At 48.8% G+C, this 23,015-nt stretch overlaps 2 protein-coding genes across 3 annotated transcripts in view; one reads left to right on the top strand and one right to left on the bottom strand.

The window, feature by feature from the left end:
• TMC7 (transmembrane channel like 7) overlaps positions 1 to 7,421 on the bottom strand; it is a 135,331-nt gene extending 127,910 nt beyond the window's left edge. The window contains exon 1 of one of the 2 annotated variants that reach the window (XM_063934405.1): positions 7,245 to 7,421. In XM_063934405.1, the coding sequence (XP_063790475.1) occupies positions 7,245 to 7,317 (73 nt within the window). In that variant the 5' untranslated portion in view covers positions 7,318 to 7,421. The remainder of the gene's footprint in view (positions 1 to 7,244) is intronic. The other variant, XM_063934406.1, reaches the window with a different exon arrangement.
• Positions 7,422 to 7,449: 28 nt separating this feature from the next.
• The window catches only part of TMC5 (transmembrane channel like 5), a 383,751-nt gene continuing 368,185 nt past the window's right edge, over positions 7,450 to 23,015 (top strand). The window contains exon 1 of the mRNA XM_063934401.1: positions 7,450 to 7,619. The gene's annotated coding sequence lies outside the window, so the exon portion shown is untranslated. The remainder of the gene's footprint in view (positions 7,620 to 23,015) is intronic.

The following is a 23,015-nucleotide window of genomic DNA, read 5'->3' on the forward strand; positions in this document are numbered from 1 at the left end:
CAGTTGATTCCGACAACTCGACTACCGTTCCTAGGTATGATACTGGATACGGAACAAATGAAGGTCTTCCTCCCAATAGAGAAAGCCCAAGACATCCAGAACATGGTCAGAGACCTGCTAAAACCGAAAAGGGTGTCAGTTCACCAATGCACTCGAGTTCTGGGGAAAATGGGGGCGGCCTACGAGGCCATTCCCTTCGGAAGGTTCCATGCAAGGACTTTTCAATGGGACCTTCTGGACAAGTGGTCCGGGTCCCATCTGCATTTACATCGGAAAATAACTCTGTCCCCAGGAACCAGAGTGTCCCTCCTGTGATGGTTGCAAAGTGCTCACCTGCTGGAGGGTCGCCGGTTCGGGATTCAGGACTGGATCCTGGTTACCACGGACGCAAGCCTCCGAGGATGGGGAGCGGTCACACAGGGAAAGACTTTTCAGGGTCTTTGGTCAGACCAGGAGTCCTGTCTACACATCAATGTGTTGGAACTCAGGGACATTTACAACGGCCTACGACAAGCGGAGAGTTTTCTTCGAAACCTTCCGGTCCTGATTCAATCAGACAATGTCACAGCAGTGGCTCATGTGAACCGCCAAGGCGGGACAAGTAGCAGAGTCGCGATGGCGGAAGCCACAAGGATCCTTCGCTGGGCGGAAAATCATGTAAGCGCTCTGTCGGCTGTCTTCATTCCGGGAGTGGACAACTGGGAAGCAGACTTCCTCAGCAGACACGATCTCCATCCAGGAGAGTGGGGACTTCATCAAGAAGTCTTTGCAGACGTAACACGTCTTTGGGGAACTCCTCAAATAGACATGATGGCGTCACGCCTCAACAAAAAACTTCGGAGGTATTGCGCCAGGTCTCGGGACCCTCAGGCAGTAGCAGTAGACGCACTGGTAACACCGTGGGTGTTCGAATCGGTCTACGTGTTCCCTCCTCTTACTCTCATCACAAAAGTGTTGAGGATCATAAGACGAAGAAGAGTACAGACGATACTCGTTGTCCCAGACTGGCCTCGAAGGGCTTGGTACTCGGAACTAGAAGAGATGCTCACAGGAGACCCCTGGCCTCTTCCTCTCAGGGAAGACCTGTTGCAGCAGGGGCCCTGTGTATTTCAAGACTTACCGCGGTTACGTTTGACGGCATGGCGGTTGAACGCCGAATCCTAGCAAAAAAGGGGATTCCGGAAGAGGTCATCCCTACTTTAATAAAGGCTAGGAAGGAGGTGACGATAAAACATTATCACCGTATCTGGCGAAAGTATGTGTCTTGGTGTGAGACCAAGAATGCACCTACGGAAGATTTTAATTTGGGTCGTCTTCTCCACTTCCTACAGACAAGAGTGGATATGGGCCTGAAATTAGGCTCGGTTAAGGTACAGATTTCGGCCCTCTCGATTTTCTTTCAGAAGGAATTGGCTTCTCTTCCAGAAGTCCAGACGTGTGTAAAGGGAGTGCTGCACATCCAGCCCCCTTTTGTGCCTCCAGTAGCACCATGGGACCTGAACGTGGTGTTGCAGTTCCTAAAATCACACTGGTTTAAACCGCTTAACAAGGTTGAGTTGAAATTTCTTACCTGGAAGGTGGTAATGTTGTTGGCCTTAGCATCAGCAAGGCGAGTGTCAGAATTGGCGGCTCTATCACACAAGAGCCCCTACTTGATTTTTCATGTGGATCGAGCTGAATTGAGGACACGTCCGCAATTTTTGCCTAAAGTGGATTCGTCGTTCCATATGAATCAACCTATAGTGGCGCCTGTGGCTACCGGTGACCTGGAGGATTCCAGATCCCTGGACGTAGTCAGGGCCTTAAAAATTTATGTAGCCAGGACGGCTAGAATTAGGAAAACAGAGGCTCTGTTTCTCCTGTATGCGGCCAATAAGATTGGCCCTCCTGCTTCAAAGCAGACTTTTGCTCGCTGGATCTGTAATACGATTCAGCAGGCTCTCTCTACGGCTGGATTGCCAGTACCAAATTCGGTTAAGGCCCATTCCATTAGGAAGGTGGGCTCTTCTTGGGCGGCTGCCCGAGGCGTCTCGGCTTTACAACTTTGCCGAGCGGCGACGTGGTCGGGGTCAAACACTTTTGCTAAATTCTACAAGTTTGATACCCTGGCTGATGAGGACCTAGCGTTTGCTCAGTCGGTGCTGCAGAGTCGTCCGCACTCTCCCCGATTGGATGCTTTGGTATAAACCCCATGGTCCTTACGGAGTCCCCAGCATCCTCTAGGACGTAAGAGAAAATAAGATTTTAAACATACCGGTAAATCTATTTCTCCTAGCCCGTAGAGGATGCTGGGCGCCCGACCCAGTGCGGAAACTCTGCAAGACTTGTATATAGTTGTTGCTTACATAAGGGTTATGTTACAGTTGACATCGGTCTTGGACCGTTACTGTTGTTTTGTTCATACTGTTTACTGGTTATGTATGTTCCAGGTTACATGGTATGATTGGTGTGGGCTGGTATGAATCTTGCCCTTGGATTGCTAAATCCTGCCTTGTATTGTCCATCTCCTCTAGGCACAGTTCTCTAACTGAGGTCTGGAGGAGGGGCATAGAGGGAGGAGCCAGTGCACACCCATAGTCAAAGTTCTTTTTAGGTGCCCTATCTCCTGCGGAGCCCGTCTATACCCCATGGTCCTTACGGAGTCACCAGCATCCTCTACGGACTAGGAGAAATAGATTTACCGGTAGGTTTAAAATCTTATTTTTTCCTTTGTTAAGGTTTTAAAAAAGGTTATGAAAATATAATAAGGGAGTCCTGTTCCTCCATGTACCCCTACTCTTTCCCCTAACTCAGTGGTGATGGCTGCCAATCATAAAATATGGGAACAAACAGAAGCAAATCCTGTCCCCATACCACACAGTTAATTAATTTCATTTTTTTTCTAAATTTCTGAATAAGAAACATTTGGCCTAAGGGTGCTGTGAAAAAAAATCTGATACTCTAGGGCAGGCATTCCCAACCACGGTCCTCAAGGCACACCAACAGTGCAGGTTTTAGTGATATCCAGGCTGCAGCACAGATGGTTAAATCAAAATAACTGAGCTACTAATTAAGTCACCTGTGCTGAAGCCTGGATATCACTAAAACCTGCACTGTTGGTGTGCCTTGAGGACCGTGGTTGGGAATGCCTGCTCTAGGGCAAGGGGTCAGGGAACTTTTTTACCTTTTACCCCAAAATATATTTAGATATGCCTGCGTTACCCCCTTGATTTGAAAGGAAGGAAATCATATTTTATTGTGCATATATACTGGTTATCACTGTTTATATGGCATTTCTGAGAGAGAGAGAGAGAGTGTTTATTTATTTTTTTCACCAATTATTTTTTGGCAAAATATAAACACCTGATAGCGTGGATGGATCAGTGGAATATGGGGATTAAATAAACAAATATAAAATAAAATAAATAATTGGTTCAATTGCGACGGACCCCAGAGACCTATCTGTACGGGTCTCAATTAGGCGACAAACTAAAACAATTAGAAAGGGCCGCGCTAGAGAAACAATAATGATTATTCAATAATACCGGTGGTTCCAATTAATACATATTTATTTTACTCACTTGTTATTAATGAGTGTTTTTAAATGCTTTAGTGTGTGTGAAATAAATATGTATTAATTGGAACCACCGGTATTATTGAATAATCATTATTGGTTCTCTAGCGCGGCCCTTTCTAATTGTTTTAATTAATTTTTGGCAATGAATGGGTTAATTAACACTTTCTCCCAAAACACCAGAATGAATGTAAGAAAGATGAATTGGGGGGGGGGGGGCACACGACTTTTAAGAGACAGATGGTCACATCCTCACCTCAGTAATGTCAGTGGGAATTTCCCACTGTTATGTGGGCCACTGTCTGATCCTGCGGAACTCCGTCAGCGGTCAGCCACAGAACACTTCAAGTTCTGTGTGTGGGTTGGCGGGCCGCAGGACAGTACAGCGCAGGACGGGCGGATGTGAGGGAGCGCGGTGTTACATCAGCACGTCACACCGCGGCCAGGAACACAGCACAGGGCGGCCAGGAGCACGGTGTGACATCAGCACGTCATATCGCGAACCAGCCGGTGCTGGACGGGGCTGTGTCTCGGCAGAGCGACCGTCCATTACCCCCAGTAATTTTATTTTTTACCCCATTTGGGGTAATTTACCCCTGTTCCCTGACCACTGCTCTAGTGCGCCATGATTCAAAAAAGTTTGGGAACCACTGCCCTAATCCCTTAGTTATGTACCATTTTCTGTTCAACCTATAAATTCTGTTTTCCACTGTATTCATTCTGGCTCCATATTATACCCCTTTCACATCGCAAGCGCGAGTCGCACCCGGGAATTGTACACTGGTCCTTCCCGGGTGTGACCCGGCAAGAGACCCCTTTCAGACTGGCAATTTGGGAAATTAAATCCAGCCAGTTGGTGGCGTTTGCTGACTTCAAAGGAGAAAAGGAATCCAGGTCCTCTTCAAAAAGATCCAACGTAGATAGAGTCTTTTCTGGCGCAGGTTGCCCCAATTGAAGAGTATATAACATTTCTTTAAAAAACAATATTTATTAAGGATTCATCATAGATCATAAATGTAATCACATCTGTGTCTTAAAAGGTGCCAAGGCGATACAGCATACATAAATTCTGCATAATCTTGTGTTACGCATTTCACGGGACCACTGGCCAATTCTTCAGTTTTTACCTAAAATTTTTCTGATTATTGAAATCCCAAATCTTGTGGTAAAAATAACACACTATGGGCGGGATTCAAATCTTGCAGCTGCCCTCCCGCCCCCCATTGCGCACTCGGGCAGTATTCAAATGTTACTGCCGATGGGCGCGATATCAGCATTTCAGCTCGCCACCCCCTGGGGTGGTGAGCTAAAATGCACGAAAAGTGACCCGTTTGGACACCCAAACGGGACTTTTCGCGATCGCGCCCATGACTTTAGTCGGGTTTAGCTGCTTTACGCGGCTAAACCCGTTTCTTATGGGCGCGATCAGCGCGATAACAGGGGGCCATAGAATATCGCCCCACAATCTCCCGTCACTTTAGACGGTAGATCAGGGGCAATAAAGGATTCGAATCCCGCCCTTTATATAACAGAGTAGCAACATTTAGCCTGCTTCCTGTCAGGAGTTCAAACAGCGGTCCCATGAAACACATAAACGTTTACACAGAATTGATGTATGCGGTTTTGGATTGGCACCAAGACACAGAACTGTATGAATGAATTTCTGATCTATGATGTATCCTTAATAAATACTGTTTTGTTATTTTAAGAGGGGGATTTAGTAAAAACCGGAACCAGTCCGGACCAGACCGACTCCCTGCTGTTCTGGAGCTTGTAGTGATCATCCCCGTCCAGGGGGGTGCCTGTGACAGCTGTCACCAGGGGGGGAGAGATTACAGCCTCCCCGTATGGTCTGGGCCATTTCGGTTATTACCCCATTCCCAGACTATACTGCTGTAATCTCTCCCTCTCCATCTCCCTGGTGACACCCAACAGATAGGACAAACACTAAAAGCTCCAGAATGGCAGAGTTTGCTGCAGGGAGCCGCTCTGTTCCAGCATTCCGCTGCGTTACAGTTTTTAATCAATCACATTACAGCAGGGATGGGGAACCTTCAGCCCTCCAGCTGTTGTTGAACTACACATACCAGCATGCCTTGCTACATTTTTGCTATTTGGCCATGCTAAAACTGTTGCAGGGCATGCTGGGATGTGTAGTTCAACAACAGCTGGAGGGCCAAAGGTTCCCCATCCCTGCACTACAGGGTCTACAGAACAAATGAGTTTCATTGCCAATGCCCCACAAAGTCTATTCTGACCTCTTGTGGGACGATGATGATAATACGAACAATAAAAATTATTATGAAATAAATATCATTTTAGTTTACTTGCTACATGAAACACACACTCCCCTCTAGTTACTAAAGCACACATGATGTATATGAGGCCAGCCACAGAGAGTGACATGTTGGGGGTATGACTGGGGCTGTATGATGGGATCCGGTCTCTAGGCATAGGTGTGCGCAGGGGGGGTGCCTAGTGCGCACAGGCACCCCCTAATGTCTGGCACCCTGATCTCAAATGCCTGATGCAGCGATCGCTGAGCAGGTTGATTATTGTCCCCTCTGCGCTGCATCCTGTCAGGACTGCATTACTGACCGGACACATGGGTTATACACGGGTGCCACTGCCACCAGCTTTCAAATTCCCGGCTCCACCTCAATGTATAAAAACAGCGTGATGTGACGTGATGACGTCATGCTGCTCACACGCCCACCCGTCACACGCCCACATCTCTCCTATGCTATGCCAACGCCAGCCACTGATGTGGAGCAGCATGCAGCCAGCATTCCTCTTAGGAAGACAAATTCAATACTGGCAGGCGGTCGGCAGCAGCATTGACACGTCACTCATTTTTCCAGCAGCAGCAGTACTAGTCTGCGACTGTCAGTGTCAGTGAGTGACTGACTTGTAAGTAAGCTGCTGCAGCTTGCGGGGGAAAGAGAGGGGGAGCCAGACCAGGCTGAGGAGGAGCAGTGTAATTGCAGTGAGTGCCATCAGGGGTGTTTGTATGATGCACACTACAACATCTGACAATGTATCTGCATTATTAGGATTGGTACAAAGGTGGATATATTATATGCGTTGACCATCAATAGATGGTGCTAGACACGCCCAAAAGGCGGTGCTAGACACACCCCTCCGACGGTGCACCCCCTAATAAAATGTGCTGCGCACGCCAGTGTCTCTAGGTCGACAGTAACTAGGTCGGCCACTATTGGTCAACAGGGTCTCTAGGTCGACAGGAGTTTTTCACAATTTTTCTTTTTTTGAACTTTTCCATACTTAACGATCCACGTGGACTACGATTGAGAATAGTAACCTGTGCAGAGCGCAGTGGAGTGAGGCACCTTGCCCGAATGCGAGGGGACACGGTGCACTAATTGGGATTCACAGCCACTGTATGGACAAATAAAAAAACACCAAAAAAAATCCTAAAAAACTCATGTCGACCTTCCATACCACATGATGGGGGTGCACTGCCTGCACACAGACCTGAATGGACACAGACATGAAAAAGAGTAATTTTAAGTTCTCCTAAACTGTATACAAGTATGTATAACTGCGGGGCAAGTGAAGCCTGGGCGCCGCATACACGCTGCAGTGTGCCTGTCCAGGAGCTACAGACTCCCGCAGGTCCGGGGGTGCGGCTTATCATCTCAGGTGAGACGGAAATCCCGGGGCCACCTACCGTTATCTGCTGCCTCGCCGTCCGCTGAGCCCAGCTCCCTGCGTGTCATGGTGATGTTCTGCCCGGGGTCCATGGCTGTCCGGGCCGGGTTCCCCGGTACCGAGGTTTTGTGTCAGACAGAGCAGAGCATGAGAGTGCCCCTCCCTGAGCCCCTCCCAGAGCCCCTCCCAGGACACGCTCACCACTCCCCCCTCCCCGAGCCCCTCCCCGGCGAGCAGTTACTATGACAGCCGGAGAGCAGGGTCTTCATTTCCGGGAGGCGGTTGTGAGCAAGGATTGGTTGGATGGAAAGCGAGGGGCGTGTGTTACGCCAGGTGTGTCAGAGTCAGCGGCATATGATAATGAGCAGCATAGTAGGCGGCACTGGCAGGCTGTGTAAGTGTGTGGTCAGAGGGCTGACTGTGCTTGACGTATACCTGTACCTATGACTGGTCATTCACACAGCGCCCTCCCCTCACAGCACTAGCGTAGCTACAGTACAGTAGCTCTATACATTCACCGGCCAGAGAAATCCCCTCACAGTAAGCAATGTGCCTAGGTTATACCTTATATTACTGACACACTGTACCCCCTGTGTTCAGGTAACCTGCTACATAATTCATTACATTACTACAATCTGGTCAGGGAACCTGCTACATAATTCATTATAACTACATCCTGTGCCCTCTGTGGTCAGGTAACCCGCTACGTTACATTGGGTAGAAGTTGATTTACTGACGTACACAATACCAACGGTCATAATACCAACAGCCATTTACCAACAGTCAAAATACCGACATGGTCAAAATACTAACTTTCATTATACCGACATGTTCAAAATATTGACATAGTCAGAATACTAACATTTGAATTGCCAACATGTCAATATTGCGACATGTTTTTAAGGAATTTTTGCACAAAAACAGACTTGTTCATACTTTACCATCCCAGTGGACCTGGAGGGGGAATATGGCAAATGCAGCCAGCCATGCGATGGGACACGGTACACTTACACAGTGTCCATGTCGACCTATGTCCATATTGACACCAAAAACAGCAGAAAAACTCATGTCGGTATTTTGAAATGTCGGCATTTCAAATGTCGGTTTTCTTACTATGTTGGCATATTGAACATGACATAATGAATTTTGCTATTTTGACCGTGCCAGTATTTTGACAGTCGGTCGATGGCTGTTGGGATTATGACTATCGGTATTGTGTCCATCGGTAAATCCTACTGAACCCGTTACATTACTACTCCCTGTGCCCTCTCTGGTCAGGTGACCCGCTCCAAACGTTACATTACTACGCCCTGTGCCCTCTCTGGTCAGGTAACCCGCTCCATACATTATATTACTACACCCTGTGCCCTCTGTAGTCAGGTAACCCGCTCCATACGTTACATTACTACGCCCTGTGCCCTCTCTGGTCAGGTAGCCAACTCCATACGTTACATTACTACGCCCTGTGCCCTCTCTGGTCAGGTAACCAGCTCTATACGTTACATTACTACACCCTGTGCCCTCTCTGGTCAGGTAACCTGCTCCATATGTTACATTACTATGCCCTGTGCCCACTGTGGTCAAATAACCCGCTTCGTACGTTACATTACTACACCCTGTGCCCTCTCTGGTCAGGTAACCCGCTCCATACATTACATTACTACGCCCTGTGCCCTCTCTGGTCAGGTAACCCGCTCCATACGTTACATTACTACGCCCTGTGCCCTCTCTGGTCAGGTAGCCAACTCCATACGTTACATTACTACGCCCTGTGCCCTCTCTGGTCAGGTAACCAGCTCTATACGTTACATTACTACACCCTGTGCCCTCTCTGGTCAGGTAACCTGCTCCATATGTTACATTACTATGCCCTGTGCCCTCTGTGGTCAAATAACCCGCTCCATACGTTACATTACTACACCCTGTGCCCTCTCTGGTCAGGTAACCCGCTCCATACATTACATTACTACGCCCTGTGCCCTCTGTGGTCAAATAACCCGCTCCATACGTTATATTACTACACCGTGTGCCCTCTGTGGTCAGGTAACCCGCTCCATAAGTTACATTACTACACCCTGTGCCCTCTCTAGTCAGGTAACCTGCTCCATACGTTACATTACTACACCCTGTGCCCTCTGTGGTCAAATAACCCGCTCCATACGTTACATTACTACGCCCAGTGCCCTCTGTGGTCAGGTAACCCGCTCCATATGTTACATTACTACACCCTGTGCCCTCTGTGGTCAGGTAACCCGCTCCATACGTTACATTACTACGCCCTGTGCCCTCTGTGGTCAGGTTACCCGCTCCATACGTTACATTACTACGCCCTGTGCCTTCTCTGGTCAGGTAACCCGCTCCATACGTTACATTACTATGCCCTGTGCCCTCTGTGGTCAGGTGATCCGCTCCATACATTACATTACTACACCCTGTGCCCTCTGTGATGAGGTAACCCGCTCCATACGTTACATTACTACACCCAGTGCCCTCTCTGGTCAGGTAACCCGCTCCATACGTTACATTACTATGCCCTGTGCCCTCTCTGCTCAGGTAACCCGCTCCATACGTTACATTACTACGCCCTGTGCCCTCTCTGGTCAGGTAGCCAGCTCCATACGTTACATTACTACGCCATGTGCCCTCTCTGGTCAGGTAACCCGCTCCATACGTTACATTACTACACCCTGTGCCCTCTCTGGTCAGGTAACCCGCTCCATACGTTATATTACTACACCCTGTGCCCTCTCTGGTCAGGTAACCCGCTCCATACGTTACATTACTACACCCTGTGCCCTCCGTGGTCAGGTAACCCGCTCCATACGTTACATTACTACACCCTGTGCCCTCTCTGATCAGGTAACCCGCTCCATACGTTACATTACTATGCCATGTGCCCTCTCTGGTCAGGTAACCCGCTCCATACATTACATTACTACACCCTGTGCCCTCTCTGGTCAGGTGACCTGCTTCATACGTTACATTACTACGCCCTGTGCCCTCTCTGGTCAGGTGACCTGCTCCATACGTTATATTACTACACCCTGTGCCCACTGTGGTCAGGTAACCTGCTCCATACATTACATTACTACACCCTGTGCCCTCTGTGGTCAGGTAACCCGCTCCATACGTTACATTACTATGCCCTGTGCCCTCTGTGGTCAAATAACCCGCTCCATACGTTACATTACTACGCCCTGTGCCCTCTCTGGTCGAGTGACTCGCTCCATACGTTACATTACTACGCCCAGTGCCCTCTGTGGTCAGGTAACCCACTCCATACGTTACATTACTACACCATGTGCCCTCTCTGGTCAGGTAACCCGCTCCATACATTACATTACTATGCCCTGTGCCCTCTGTGGTCAGGTAACCTGCTCCATACGTTACATTACTATGCCCTGTGCTCTCTCTGGTCAGGTGACCAGCTCCATATGTTACATTACTACGCCCTGTGCCCTCTCTGGTCAGGTAACCCGCTCCATACATTACATTACTACGCCCTGAGCCCTCTGTGGTCAGGTAGCCTGCTACAGTCTTTACATTACTATGTCCTGTGCCCTCTGTGGTCAGGTAACCCGCTCCATACATTACATTACTACGCCCTGTGCTCTCTGTGGTCAAATAACCCGCTCCATACGTTATATTACTACACCGTGTGCCCTCTGTGGTCAGGTAACCCGCTCCATAAGTTACATTACTACACCGTGTGCCCTCTGTGGTCAGGTGACCCGCTCTATACTTAACATTACTACGCCCAGTGCCCTCTGTGGTCAGGTAACCCGCTCCATACGTTACATTACTATGCCCTGTGCCCTCTCTAGTTAGGTAACCCGCTCCATACGTTACATTACTACTCCCTGTGCCCTGTCAGGTCAGGTGACCTGCTCTATACGTTACATTACTACTCCCTGTGCCCTCTCTGGTCAGGTGACCTGCTCCATACGTTACATTACTACTCCCTGTGCCCTCTGTGGTCAGGTAGCCTGCTACAGTCTTTACATTACTACACCCTGCGCCCTCTGTGGTCAGGTAGCCTGCTACTACAGACTTTACAATACTACGCCTTGTACCCTCTTTGGTGAGGTAACCTGCTGCAGACTTCACATTACTCCGCCTGTTACATTATTTCTCTGACGTCCTAGTGGATGCTGGGAACTCCGTAAGGACCATGGGGAATAGCGGGCTCCGAAGGAGGCTGGGCACTCTAGAAAGATTTATGACTACCTGGTGTGCACTGGCTCCTCCCACTATGACCCTCCTCCAAGCCTCAGTTAGATTTTGTGCCCGGCCGAGGTTGGATGCACACTAGGGGCTCTCCTGAGCCCTTAGAAAGAAAGTATAGATTTAGGTTTTTTATTTTCAGTGAGACCTGCTGGCAACAGGCTCACTGCAGCGAGGGACTAAGGGGAGAAGAAGCGAACTCGCCTGCTTGCAGCCGGATTGGGCTTCTTAGGCTACTGGACACCATTAGCTCCAGACGGATCGACCGCAGGCCCAGTCCTTGGTGTTCGGTCCCGAAGCCGCGCCGCCGTCCCCCTTACAGAGCCAGAAGCAAGAAGAGGTCCGGAAAATCGGCGGCAGAAGACATCAGTCTTCACCAAGGTAGCGCACAGCACTGCAGCTGTGCGCCATTGCTCCTCACACACACTTCACACTCCGGTCACTGAGGGTGCAGGGCGCTGGCGCCCTGAGAAGCAATATTAACACCTTGGCTGGCAAAAATACCACAATATATAGCCCCAGAGGCTATATATGTGGAAAATACCCCTGCCAGAATATAGAAAAAAGCGGGAGAATAGTCCACGGAAAAGGGGCGGAGCTATCTCCCACAGCACACTGGCGCCATTTCTCCTTCACAGATCTGCTGGAAGGAAGCTCCCTGGCTCTCCCCTGCAGTCTACACTACAGAAAAGGGTAAAAACAGAGAGGGGGGGCACTAAATTTAGGCGCAGTATAAATTATATAGAAAAAGCAGCTATAGGGGACATAACTCAGTTAGTCCCTGCATTATATAGCGCTCTGGTGTGTGCTGGCATACTCTCACTCTGTCCCCCCAAAGGGCTTTTGTGGGTCCTGTCCTCAGTTGGAGCATTCCTTGTGTGTATGCGGTGTGTCGGTACGGCTGTGTCGACATGTTTGATGAGGATAATGATGTGGAGGCGGAGCAGATGCCTTTAGAAGGGATGTCACCCCCTGCGGGGCAGACACCTGAGTGGTTGAACTTATGGAAAGAAATGAGTGCACGTATAGACTCCTTACATAAGAAATTTGACGACATGCCAAATGTGGGACAGCCGACTTCTCAGCTCGTGCCTGTCCAGGCGTCGCACAGGTCATCAGGGGCTCTAAAACGCCCGCTACCTCAGACCGCAGACCCAGATGTCGACACTGATACTGACACCAGTGTCGACGACGATGAGTCTAACCTGATGCCCACTAAGGCCATTCACTGCATGATTGAGGCAATGAAAGAGGTGTTACACATTTCTGATATAAATACAGGTACCAATAAAAAGGGTATTATGTTTGGAGAGAAAAAACTACCCGTAGTCTTTCCCCCATCAGATGAATTAAATGAAGTGTGTGAAGAAGCGTGGGTTTTCCCTGATAAAAAATTGGTAATTCCTAAGAAGGTACTAATGGCGTTCCCTTTCCCGCCAGAGGATAGGTCACGTTGGGAAACACCTCCTAGGGTGGATAAAGCGCTCACACGTTTGTCTAAAAAGGTGGCACTACCGTCTCCGGATACGGCCGCCCTCAAGGAACCTGCTGATAGAAAGCAGGAGGCGATCCTGAAGTCTCTATATACACACTCAGGCATTATACTTAGGCCAGCTATTGCGTCAGCTTGGATGTGCAGTGCTGCCGCTGCGTGGTCAGATAAACTGTCAGAAAATATTGACACATTAGACAGAGACACGATCCTGTTAACCATAGACCATATAAAAGACTCAGTCTTATATATGAGAGATGCACAGAGGGAAATCTGCCGACTGGCATCTAAAGTAAGTGCATTGTCCATTTCTGCTAGGAGAGGCTTATGGACTCGCCAGTGGACAGGAGATGCAGATTCTAAAAGGCACATGGAAGTGTTGCCATATAAGGGTGAGGAGTTATTTGGGGATGGTCTCTCGGACCTAGTTTCCACAGCAACGTCTGGGAAGTCAGCATTTTTACCCCATGTCCCCTCACAGCCTAAGAAGGCGCCGTTTTATCAGGTTCAGTCCTTTCGGACCCAGAAAAACAGGCGTGGAAAAGGCGGGTCTTTTCTGTCCAGAGGCAGAGGTAGGGGAAAAAGGCTGCAACAAACAGCAGGTTCCCAGGAGCAAAAGTCCTCCCCCGCTTCTTCTTCCAAGTCCGCCGCATGACGGTGGGGCTCCACAGGCGGAGCCAGGTACGGTGGGGGGCCGCCTCAAGAATTTCAGCGATCAGTGGGCTCGCTCACGGGTGGATCCCTGGATCCTTCAAATAGTATCTCAGGGGTACAAACTGGAATTCGAGGCGTCTCCACCCCACCGGTTCCTAAAATCTGCCTTGCCGATTGCTCCCTCAGACAGGGAGGCGGTGCTAGCGGCAATTCACAAGCTGTATTCCCAGCAGGTGATAATCAAGGTACCCCCTACTTCAACAAGGCCGGGGTTACTATTCCACACTATTTGTGGTACCGAAACCGGACGGTTCGGTGAGACCCATTTTAAATTTGAAATCCTTGAACACATACATAAAAAAATTCAAGTTCAAGATGGAATCGCTCAGGGCGGTTATTGCAAGCCTGGACGAGGGGGATTACATGGTATCCCTGGACATCAAGGATGCTTACTTGCATGTCCCCATTTACCATCCTCACCAGGAGTACCTCAGATTTGTGGTACAGGATTGCCATTACCAATTCCAGACGCTGCCGTTTGGACTGTCCACGGCACCGAGGGTATTTACCAAGGTTATGGCGGAAATGATGATACTCCTTCGAAAAAAGGGAGTTTTAATTATCCCGTACTTGGACGATCTCCTAATAAAAAGCGAGGTCCAAGGAACAGTTGTTGGTGGGAGTAGCACTATCTCAGGAGGTGCTGCACCAGCACGGCTGGATTCTGAATATCCCAAAGTCACAGTTGGTTCCGACGACACGGCTACTGTTCCTGGGTATGATTCTGGATACAGTCCAGAAGAAAGTGTTTCTCCCGGAGGAGAAAGCCAGGGAGTTGTCATCTCTAGTCAGAGACCTCCTGCAACCAAAACAGGTATCAGTGCATCGCTGCACGCGGGTCCTGGGAAAGATGGTGGCTTCTTACGAAGCAATTCCCTTCGGCAGGTTCCATGCCAGAATCTTTTAGTGGGACCTGTTGGACCAGTGGTCCGGATCGCATCTTCAGATGCATCGCTTAATAACCCTGTCTCCAAGAACCAGGGTGTCTCTACTGTGGTGGCTGCAGAGTGCCCATCTTCTAGAGGGCCGCAGGTTCGGCATACAGGACTGGGTCCTGGTGACCACGGATGCCAGCCTTCGAGGCTGGGGGGCAGTCACACAGGGAAGAAACTTCCAAGGACTATGGTCGAGTCAGGAGACTTCCCTTCACATAAATATTCTGGAACTAAGGGCCATCTACAATGCCCTAAGTCAAGCAAAATCCCTGCTCCTACACCAGCCGGTGCTGATCCAGTCAGACAACATCACGGCAGTCGCCCATGTAAATCGACAGGGCGGCACAAGAAGCAGGATGGCGATGGCAGAAGCCACAAGAATTCTCCGATGGGCGGAGAATCATGTACTAGCACTGTCAGCAGTGTTCATTCCGGGAGTGGACAACTGGGAAGCAGACTTCCTCAGCAGACACGACCTCCACCCGGGAGAGTGGGGACTTCATCCAGAAGTCTTCCAGATGCTGGTAAACCGTTGGGAAAAACCACAGGTGGACATGATGGCGTCCCGTCTCAACAAAAAGTTAAAAAGATATTGCGCCAGGTCAAGGGACCCTCAGGCGATAGCTGTGGACGCTCTAGTGACACCGTGGGTGTACCAGTCGGTTTATGTGTTCCCTCCTCTGCCTCTCATACCAAAGGTATTGAGAATAATAAGAAAGCGAGGAGTAAACACAATTCTCGTGGTTCCGGATTGGCCAAGACGAGCGTGGTACCCGGAACTTCAAGAGATGCTCTCAGAGGACCCGTGGCCTCTACCGCTCAGACAGGACCTGCTACAGCAGGGGCCCTGTCTATTCCAAGACTTACCGCGGCTGCGTTTGACGGCATGGCGGTTGAACACCGGATCCTAAAGGAAAAGGGTATTCCGGAAGAAGTCATTCCTACGCTTATTAAGGCCAGGAAAGATGTTACGGCAAAGCATTATCACCGCATATGGCGGAAATATGTTGCATGGTGCGAGGCCAAAAAGGCCCCAACAGAGGAATTTCAACTAGGTCGATTTCTGCATTTCCTGCAAGCAGGAGTGAATAGGGGCCTAAAACTAGGCTCCATTAAAGTACAGATCTCGGCTCTGTCGATTTTCTTTCAAAAAGAACTAGCTTCAGTACCTGAAGTTCAGACATTTGTGAAAGGAGTGCTGCATATTCAGCCCCCGTTTGTGCCTCCTGTGGCACCTTGGGATCTCAACGTGATGTTGAGTTTCTTAAAATCACATTGGTTTGAGCCACTAAAAACCGTGGATCTGAAATATCTCACGTGGAAAGTGGTCATGTTATTGGCCTTGGCTTCAGCCAGGCGAGTGTCAGAATTGGCGGCTTTATCATGTAAAAGCCCTTATCTGATTTTCCATATGGATAGGGCAGAATTGAGGACTCGTCCCCAATTTCTCCCTAAGGTGGTGTCAGCGTTTCACCTGAACCAGCCTATTGTGGTGCCGGCGGCTACTAGTGAATTGGAGGACTCCAAGTTGCTAGACGTTGTCAGGGCCCTGAAAATATATGTTTCCAGGACGGCTGGAGTCAGAAAATCTGACTCGCTGTTTATCCTGTATGCACCCAACAAGCTGGGTGCTCCTGCTTCTAAGCAGTCTATTGCTCGCTGGATTTGTAGTACAATTCAGCTTGCACATTCTGTGGCAGGCCTGCCACAGCCAAAATCTGTAAATGCCCATTCCACAAGGAAGGTGGGCTCATCTTGGGCGGCTGCCCGAGGGGTCTCGGCTTTACAACTTTGCCGAGCAGCTACTTGGTCAGGGGCAAACACGTTTGCAAAATTCTACAAATTTGATACCCTGGCTGAGGAGGACCTGGAGTTCTCTCATTCGGTGCTACAGAGTCATCCGCACTCTCCCACCCGTTTGGGAGCTTTGGTATAATTCCCATGGTCCTTACGGAGTTCCCAGCATCCACTAGGACGTCAGAGAAAATAAGAATTTACTCACCGGTAATTCTATTTCTCGTAGTCCGTAGTGGATGCTGGGCGCCCATCCCAAGTGCGGATTGTCTGCAATACTTGTAAATAGTTATTGTTAACTAAAGGGTTATTGTTGAGCCATCTGTTGAGAGGCTCAGTTGTTTTCATACTGTCAAACTGGATATAGTATCACGAGTTGTACGGTGTGATTGGTGTGGCTGGTAAGAGTCTTACCCGGGATTCTAAATCCTTCCTTATTATGTCAGCTCGTCCGAGCACAGTGTCCTAACTGAGGCTTGGAGGAGGGTCATAGTGGGAGGAGCCAGTGCACACCAGGTAGTCATAAATCTTTCTAGAGTGCCCAGCCTCCTTCGGAGCCCGCTATTCCCCATGGTCCTTACGGAGTTCCCAGCATCCACTACGGACTACGAGAAATAGAATTACCGGTGAGTAAATTCTTATTTACTTCGTCTGTGGTCAGGTAACCTGCTACATACATAACATTAATAACACCCTATGCACACTGAGGTCAGGTAACCAGCTTCATAAATTAAATTAACCTGATTCCCCCTCTTTGGTCAGATAACCTGCTCAATACTTGAAATTAATATCATCCTGCCCTACGTCTAGCACAACAGCTCCAAATATGAAAAATTATACATTTATAAGTATAGCAATAGAAAAAGGTTAAAAATAGACAACAAAGGGCCTCTAAAAAGTGAACTAGGCGAATTGTTAAATAGTGACAATGAAAATGCAGAGATATTAAACAAATTATTTTCATCGGCATTTACTAGAGAGAAAAAAATGGTGGGAATAGTACATGATAACAGTAAGAATAATGATCCAAAACACTTAACGTGTTTAAGTGAGGATGTAGTCCACGAGCGACTACAAAAAAATAAGAATTTACTTACCGATAATTCTATTTCTCGGAGTCCGTAGTGGATGCTGGGGTTCCTGAAAGGACCATGGGGAATAGCGGCTCCGCAGGAGACAGGGCACAAAAAGTAAAGCTTTAGGATCAGGTGGTGTGCACTGGCTCCTCCCCCTATGACCCTCCTCCAAGCCTCCGTTAGGTACTGTGCCCGGACTAGCGTACACAATAAGGAAGGATTTATGAATCCCGGGTAAGACTCATACCAGCCACACCAATCATACTGTACAACCTGTGATCTGAACCCAGTTAACAGTATGATAACAGCGGAGCCTCTGAAAGGATGGCTCACAACAATAATAACCCGATTTTTGTAACTATGTACAAGTAATGCAGATAATCCGCACTTGGGATGGGCGCCCAGCATCCACTACGGACTCCGAGAAATAGAATTATCGGTAAGTAAATTCTTATTTTCTCTATCGTCCTAGTGGATGCTGGGGTTCCTGAAAGGACCATGGGGATTATACCAAAGCTCCCAAACGGGCGGGAGAGTGCGGATGACTCTGCAGCACCGAATGAGAGAACTCCAGGTCCTCCTTAGCCAGGGTATCAAATTTGTAGGATTTTACAAACGTGTTTGCCCCTGACTAAATAGCCGCTCGGCAAAGTTGTAAAGCCGAGACCCCTCGGGCAGCCGCCCAAGATGAGCCCACCTTCCTTGTGGAATGGGCATTACATATTTTGGCTGTGGCAGGCCTGCCACAGAATGTGCAAGCTGAATTGTATTACACATCCAACTAGCAAAAGTCTGCTTAAAAGCAAGAGCACCCAGTTTGTTGGGTGCATACAGGATAACAGCAAGTCAGTTTTCCTGACTCCAGCCGTCCTGGAACCTATATTTTCAGGGCCCTGACCACATCTAGCAACTTGGAGTCCTCCAAGTCCCTAGTAGGCGCAAGACACCACAATAAGCTGGTTCAGGTGAAACACTGACACCACCTTAGGGAGAGAACTGGGGACGAGTCCGCAGCTCTGCCCTGTCCGAATGGACAAACAGATATGGGCTTTTTTGAGAAAAAAAACACCAATTTGACACTCGCCTGGTCCAGGCCAGGTCCAAGAGCATGTTCACTTTTCATGTGAGATGCTTCAAATCCACAGATTTGACTGGTTTTAAACCAATGTGTTTTGAGGAATCCCAGAACTACGTTGAGATCCCACAGTGCCACTGGAGGCACAAAAGGGGGTTGTATATGCAATACTCCCTTGACAAACTTCTGGACTTCAGGAACTGAAGCCAATTCTTTCTGGAAGAAAAGTCGACAGGGCCGAAATTTGAACCTTAATGGACCCCAATTTGAGGCCCATAGACACTCCTGTTTGCAAGAAATGCAAGAATCGACCGAGTTGAAATTTCTTCGTGGGGCCTTCCTGGCCTCACACCACGCAACATATTTTCGCCACATGTGGTGATAATGTTGTGCGGTCACCTCCTTTCTGGCTTTGACCAGGGTAGGAATGACCTCTTCCTGAATGCCTTTTCCCTTAGGATCCGGCGTTCCACCGCCATGCCGTCAAACGCAGCTGCGGTAAGTCTTGGAACAGACATGGTACTTGCTGAAACAAGTCCCTTCTTAGCGGCAGAGGCCATAAGTCCTCTGTGAGCATCTCTTGAAGTTCCGGGTACCAAGTCCTTCTTGGCCAATCCGGAGCCATGAGTATAGTTCTTACTCCTCTACGTCTTATAATTCTCAGTACCTTAGGTATGAAAAGCAGAGGATGGAACACATACACCGACTGGTACACCCACGGTGTTACCAGAACGTCCACAGCTATTGCCTGAGGGTCTCTTAACCTGGCGCAATACCTGTCCCGTTTTTTGTTCAGACGGGACGCCATCATGTCCACCTTTGGTAATTCCCAACGGTTTACAATTATGTGGAAAACTTCCCCATGAAGTTCCCACTCTGCCGGGTGGAGGTCGTGCCTACTGAGGAAGTCTGCTTCCCAGTTTCCATTCCCGGAATGAAAACTGCTGACAGTGCTATCACATGATTTTCCGCCCAGCGAAAAGTCCTTGCAGTTTTTGCCACTGCCCTCCTGCTTCTTGTGCCGCCCTGTCTATTTACGTGGGCGACTGCCGTGATGTTTTATCCCACTGGATCAATACCGGCTGACCTTGAAGCAGAGGTCTTGCTAAGCTTAGAGCATTATAAATTTACCCTTAGCTATATTTATGTGGAGAAAAATCTCCAGACTTGATCACACTCCCTGGAAATTTTTTCCTTGTGTGACTGCTCCCCAGCCTCTCGGGCTGGCCTCCGTGGTCACCAACATCCAAAACTGAATGCCGAATCTGCGGCCCTCTAGAAGATGAGCACTCTGTAACCACCACAGGAGAGACACCCTTGTCCTTGGATATAGGGTTATCCGCTGATGCATCTGAAGATGCGATCCGGACCATTTGTCCAGCAGATCCCACTGAAAAGTTCTTGCATGAAATCTGCCGACTGGAATTGCTTCGAAGGAAGTCACCAATTTTTTACCATGGCCCTTGTGCAATGATGCACTGATTTTAGGAGGTTCCTGACTAGCTCGGATAACTCCCTGGCTTTCTCTTCCGGGAGAAACACCTTTTTTCTGGACTGTGTCCAGAATCATCCCTAAGCACAGGAGACTTGTTGTCGGGATCAGCTGCGATTTTGGAATATTTAGAATCCACCCCTGCTGTTGTAACAGTATCCGAGATAGTGCTACTCCGACCTCCAACTGTTCCCTGGACTTTGCCCTTATCAGGAGATCGTCCAAGTAAGGGATAATTAAGACGCCTTTTCTTCGAAGAAGAACCATCATTTCGGCCATTACCTTGGTAAAGACCCGGGGTGCCGTAGACAATCCAAACGGCAGCGTCTGAAACTGATAGTGACAGTTCTGTACCACGAACCTGAGGTACCCTTAGTGATAAGGGCAAATTTGGGACATGGAGGTAAGCATCCCTGATGTCTCGGGACACCAGATAGTCCCCTTCTTCCCGGTTCGTTATCACTGCTCTGAGTGACTCCATCTTGATTTGAACCTTTGTAAGTGTTCAAATTTTTTTAGATTTAGAATAGGTCTCACCTAGCCTTCTGGCTTCAGTACCACAATATAGTGTGGAATAATACCCCTTTTCTTGTTGTAGGAGGGGTAATTTAATTATCACCTGCTGGGAATACAGCTCGTGAATTTTTTCCCATACTGCCTCCTTGTCGGAGGGAGACCTTGGTAAAGCAGACTTCAGGAGCCTGCGCAGGGGAAACGTCTCGACATTCCAAACTGTACCCCTGGGATACTACTTGTAGGATCCAGGGGTCCTGTACGGTCTCAGCGTCATGCTGAGAGCTTGTCAGAAGCGGTGGAACGCTTCTGTTCCTGGGAATGGGCTGCCTGCTGCAGTCTTCTTCCCTTTCCTCTATCCCTGGGCAGATATGACTCTTATAGGGACGAAAGGACTGAAGCTGAAAAGACGGTGTCTTTTTCTGCAGAGATGTGACTTAGGGTAAAAACGGTGGATTTTCCAGCAGTTGCCGTGGCCACCAGGTCCGATGGACCGACCCCAAATAACTCCTCTTCCTTTATACGGCAATACACCTTTGTGCCGTTTGGAATCTGCATCACCTGACCACTGTCGTGTCCATAAACATCTTCTGGCAGATATGGACATCGCACTTACTCTTGATGCCAGAGTGCAAATATCCCTCTGTGCATCTCGCATATATAGAAATACATCCTTTAAATGCTCTATAGTCAATAAAATACTGTCCCTGTCAAGGGTATCAATATTTTTAGTCAGGGAATCCGACCAAGCCACCCCAGCTCTGCACATCCAGGCTGAGGCGATCGCTGGTCGCAGTATAACACCAGTATGTGTGTATATACTTTTTATGATATTTTTCCAGCCTCCTGTCAGCTGACTCCTTGAGGACGGCCCTATCTATAGACGGTACCGCCACTTGTTCTGATAAGCGTGTGAGCGCCTTATCCACCCTAAGGGGTGTTTCCCAACGCGCCCTAACTTCTGGCGGGAAAGGGTATACCGCCCATATTTTCTATCGGGGGGAACCCACGCATCATCACACACTTCATTTAATTTATCTGATTCAGGAAAAACTACGGTAGTTTTTTCACATCCCACATAATACCCTCTTTTGTGGTACTTGTAGTATCAGAAATATGTAACACCTCCTTCATTGCCCTTAACGTGTGGCCCTAATAAGGAATACGTTTGTTTATTCACCGTTGACACTGGATTCAGTGTCCCTGTCTGTGTCGACCGACTAAAGTAAACGGGCGTTTTAAAACCCCTGACGGTGTTTTTGAGACGTCTGGACCGGTACTAATTGTTTGTCGGCCGTCTCATGTCGTCAACCGACCTTGGCGCGTGTTGACATTATCACGTAATTCCCTAAATAAGCCATCCATTCCGGTGTCGACTCCCTAGAGAGTGACATCACCATTACAGGCAATTGCTCCGCCTCCTCACCAACATCGTCCTCATACATGTCGACACACACGTACCGACACACAGCACACACACAGGGAATGCTCTGATAGAGGACAGGACCCACTAGCCCTTTGGAGAGACAGAGGGAGAGTTTGCCAGCACACACCAAAAACGCTATAATTATATAGGGACAACCTTATATAAGTGTTTTCCCTTATAGCATCTTTTTTATATATTTCTAACGCCAAATTAGTGCCCCCCCTCTCTGTTTTAACCCTGTTTCTGTAGTACAGTGCAGGGGAGAGCCTGGGAGCCTTCCCTCCAGCCTTTCTGTGAGGGAAAATGGCGCTGTGTGCTGAGGAGATAGGCCCCGCCCCTTTTTCGGCGGCCTCGTCTCCCGCTCTTAACGGATTCTGGCAGGGGTTAAATATCTCCATATAGCCCTCGGAGGCTATATGTGAGGTATTTTTAGCCAAAAAGGTTTTCATTTGCCTCCCAGGGCGCCCCCCTCCCAGCGCCCTGCACCCTCAGTGACTGCCGTGTGAAGTGTGCTGAGAGGAAAATGGCGCACAGCTGCAGTGCTGTGCGCTACCTTAAGAAGACTGAGGAGTCTTCTGCCGCCGATTCTGGACCTCTTCTCGTTTCAGCATCTGCAAGGGGGCCGGCGGCGAGGCTCCGGTGACCATCCAGGCTGTACCTGTGATCGTCCCTCTGGAGCTAATGTCCAGTAGCCAAGAAGCCAATCCATCCTGCACGCAGGTGAGTTCACTTCTTCTCCCCTAAGTCCCTCGTTGCAGTGATCCTGTTGCCAGCAGGACTCACTGTAAAATAAAAAACCTAAGCTAAACTTTTCTAAGCAGCTCTTTAGGAGAGCCACCTAGATTGCACCCTTCTCGGCCGGGCACAAAAATCTAACTGAGGCTTGGAGGAGGGTCATAGGGGGAGGAGCCAGTGCACACCACCTGATCCTAAAGCTTTACTTTTTGTGCCCTGTCTCCTGCGGAGCCGCTATTCCCCATGGTCCTTTCAGGAACCCCAGCATCCACTAGGACGATAGAGAAATTAACATTGATAAATCTCTAGGGCAT

This window comes from Pseudophryne corroboree, chromosome 7 (assembly GCF_028390025.1).
Source record: "Pseudophryne corroboree isolate aPseCor3 chromosome 7, aPseCor3.hap2, whole genome shotgun sequence".
Lineage (NCBI taxonomy): Eukaryota > Metazoa > Chordata > Amphibia > Anura > Myobatrachidae > Pseudophryne > Pseudophryne corroboree.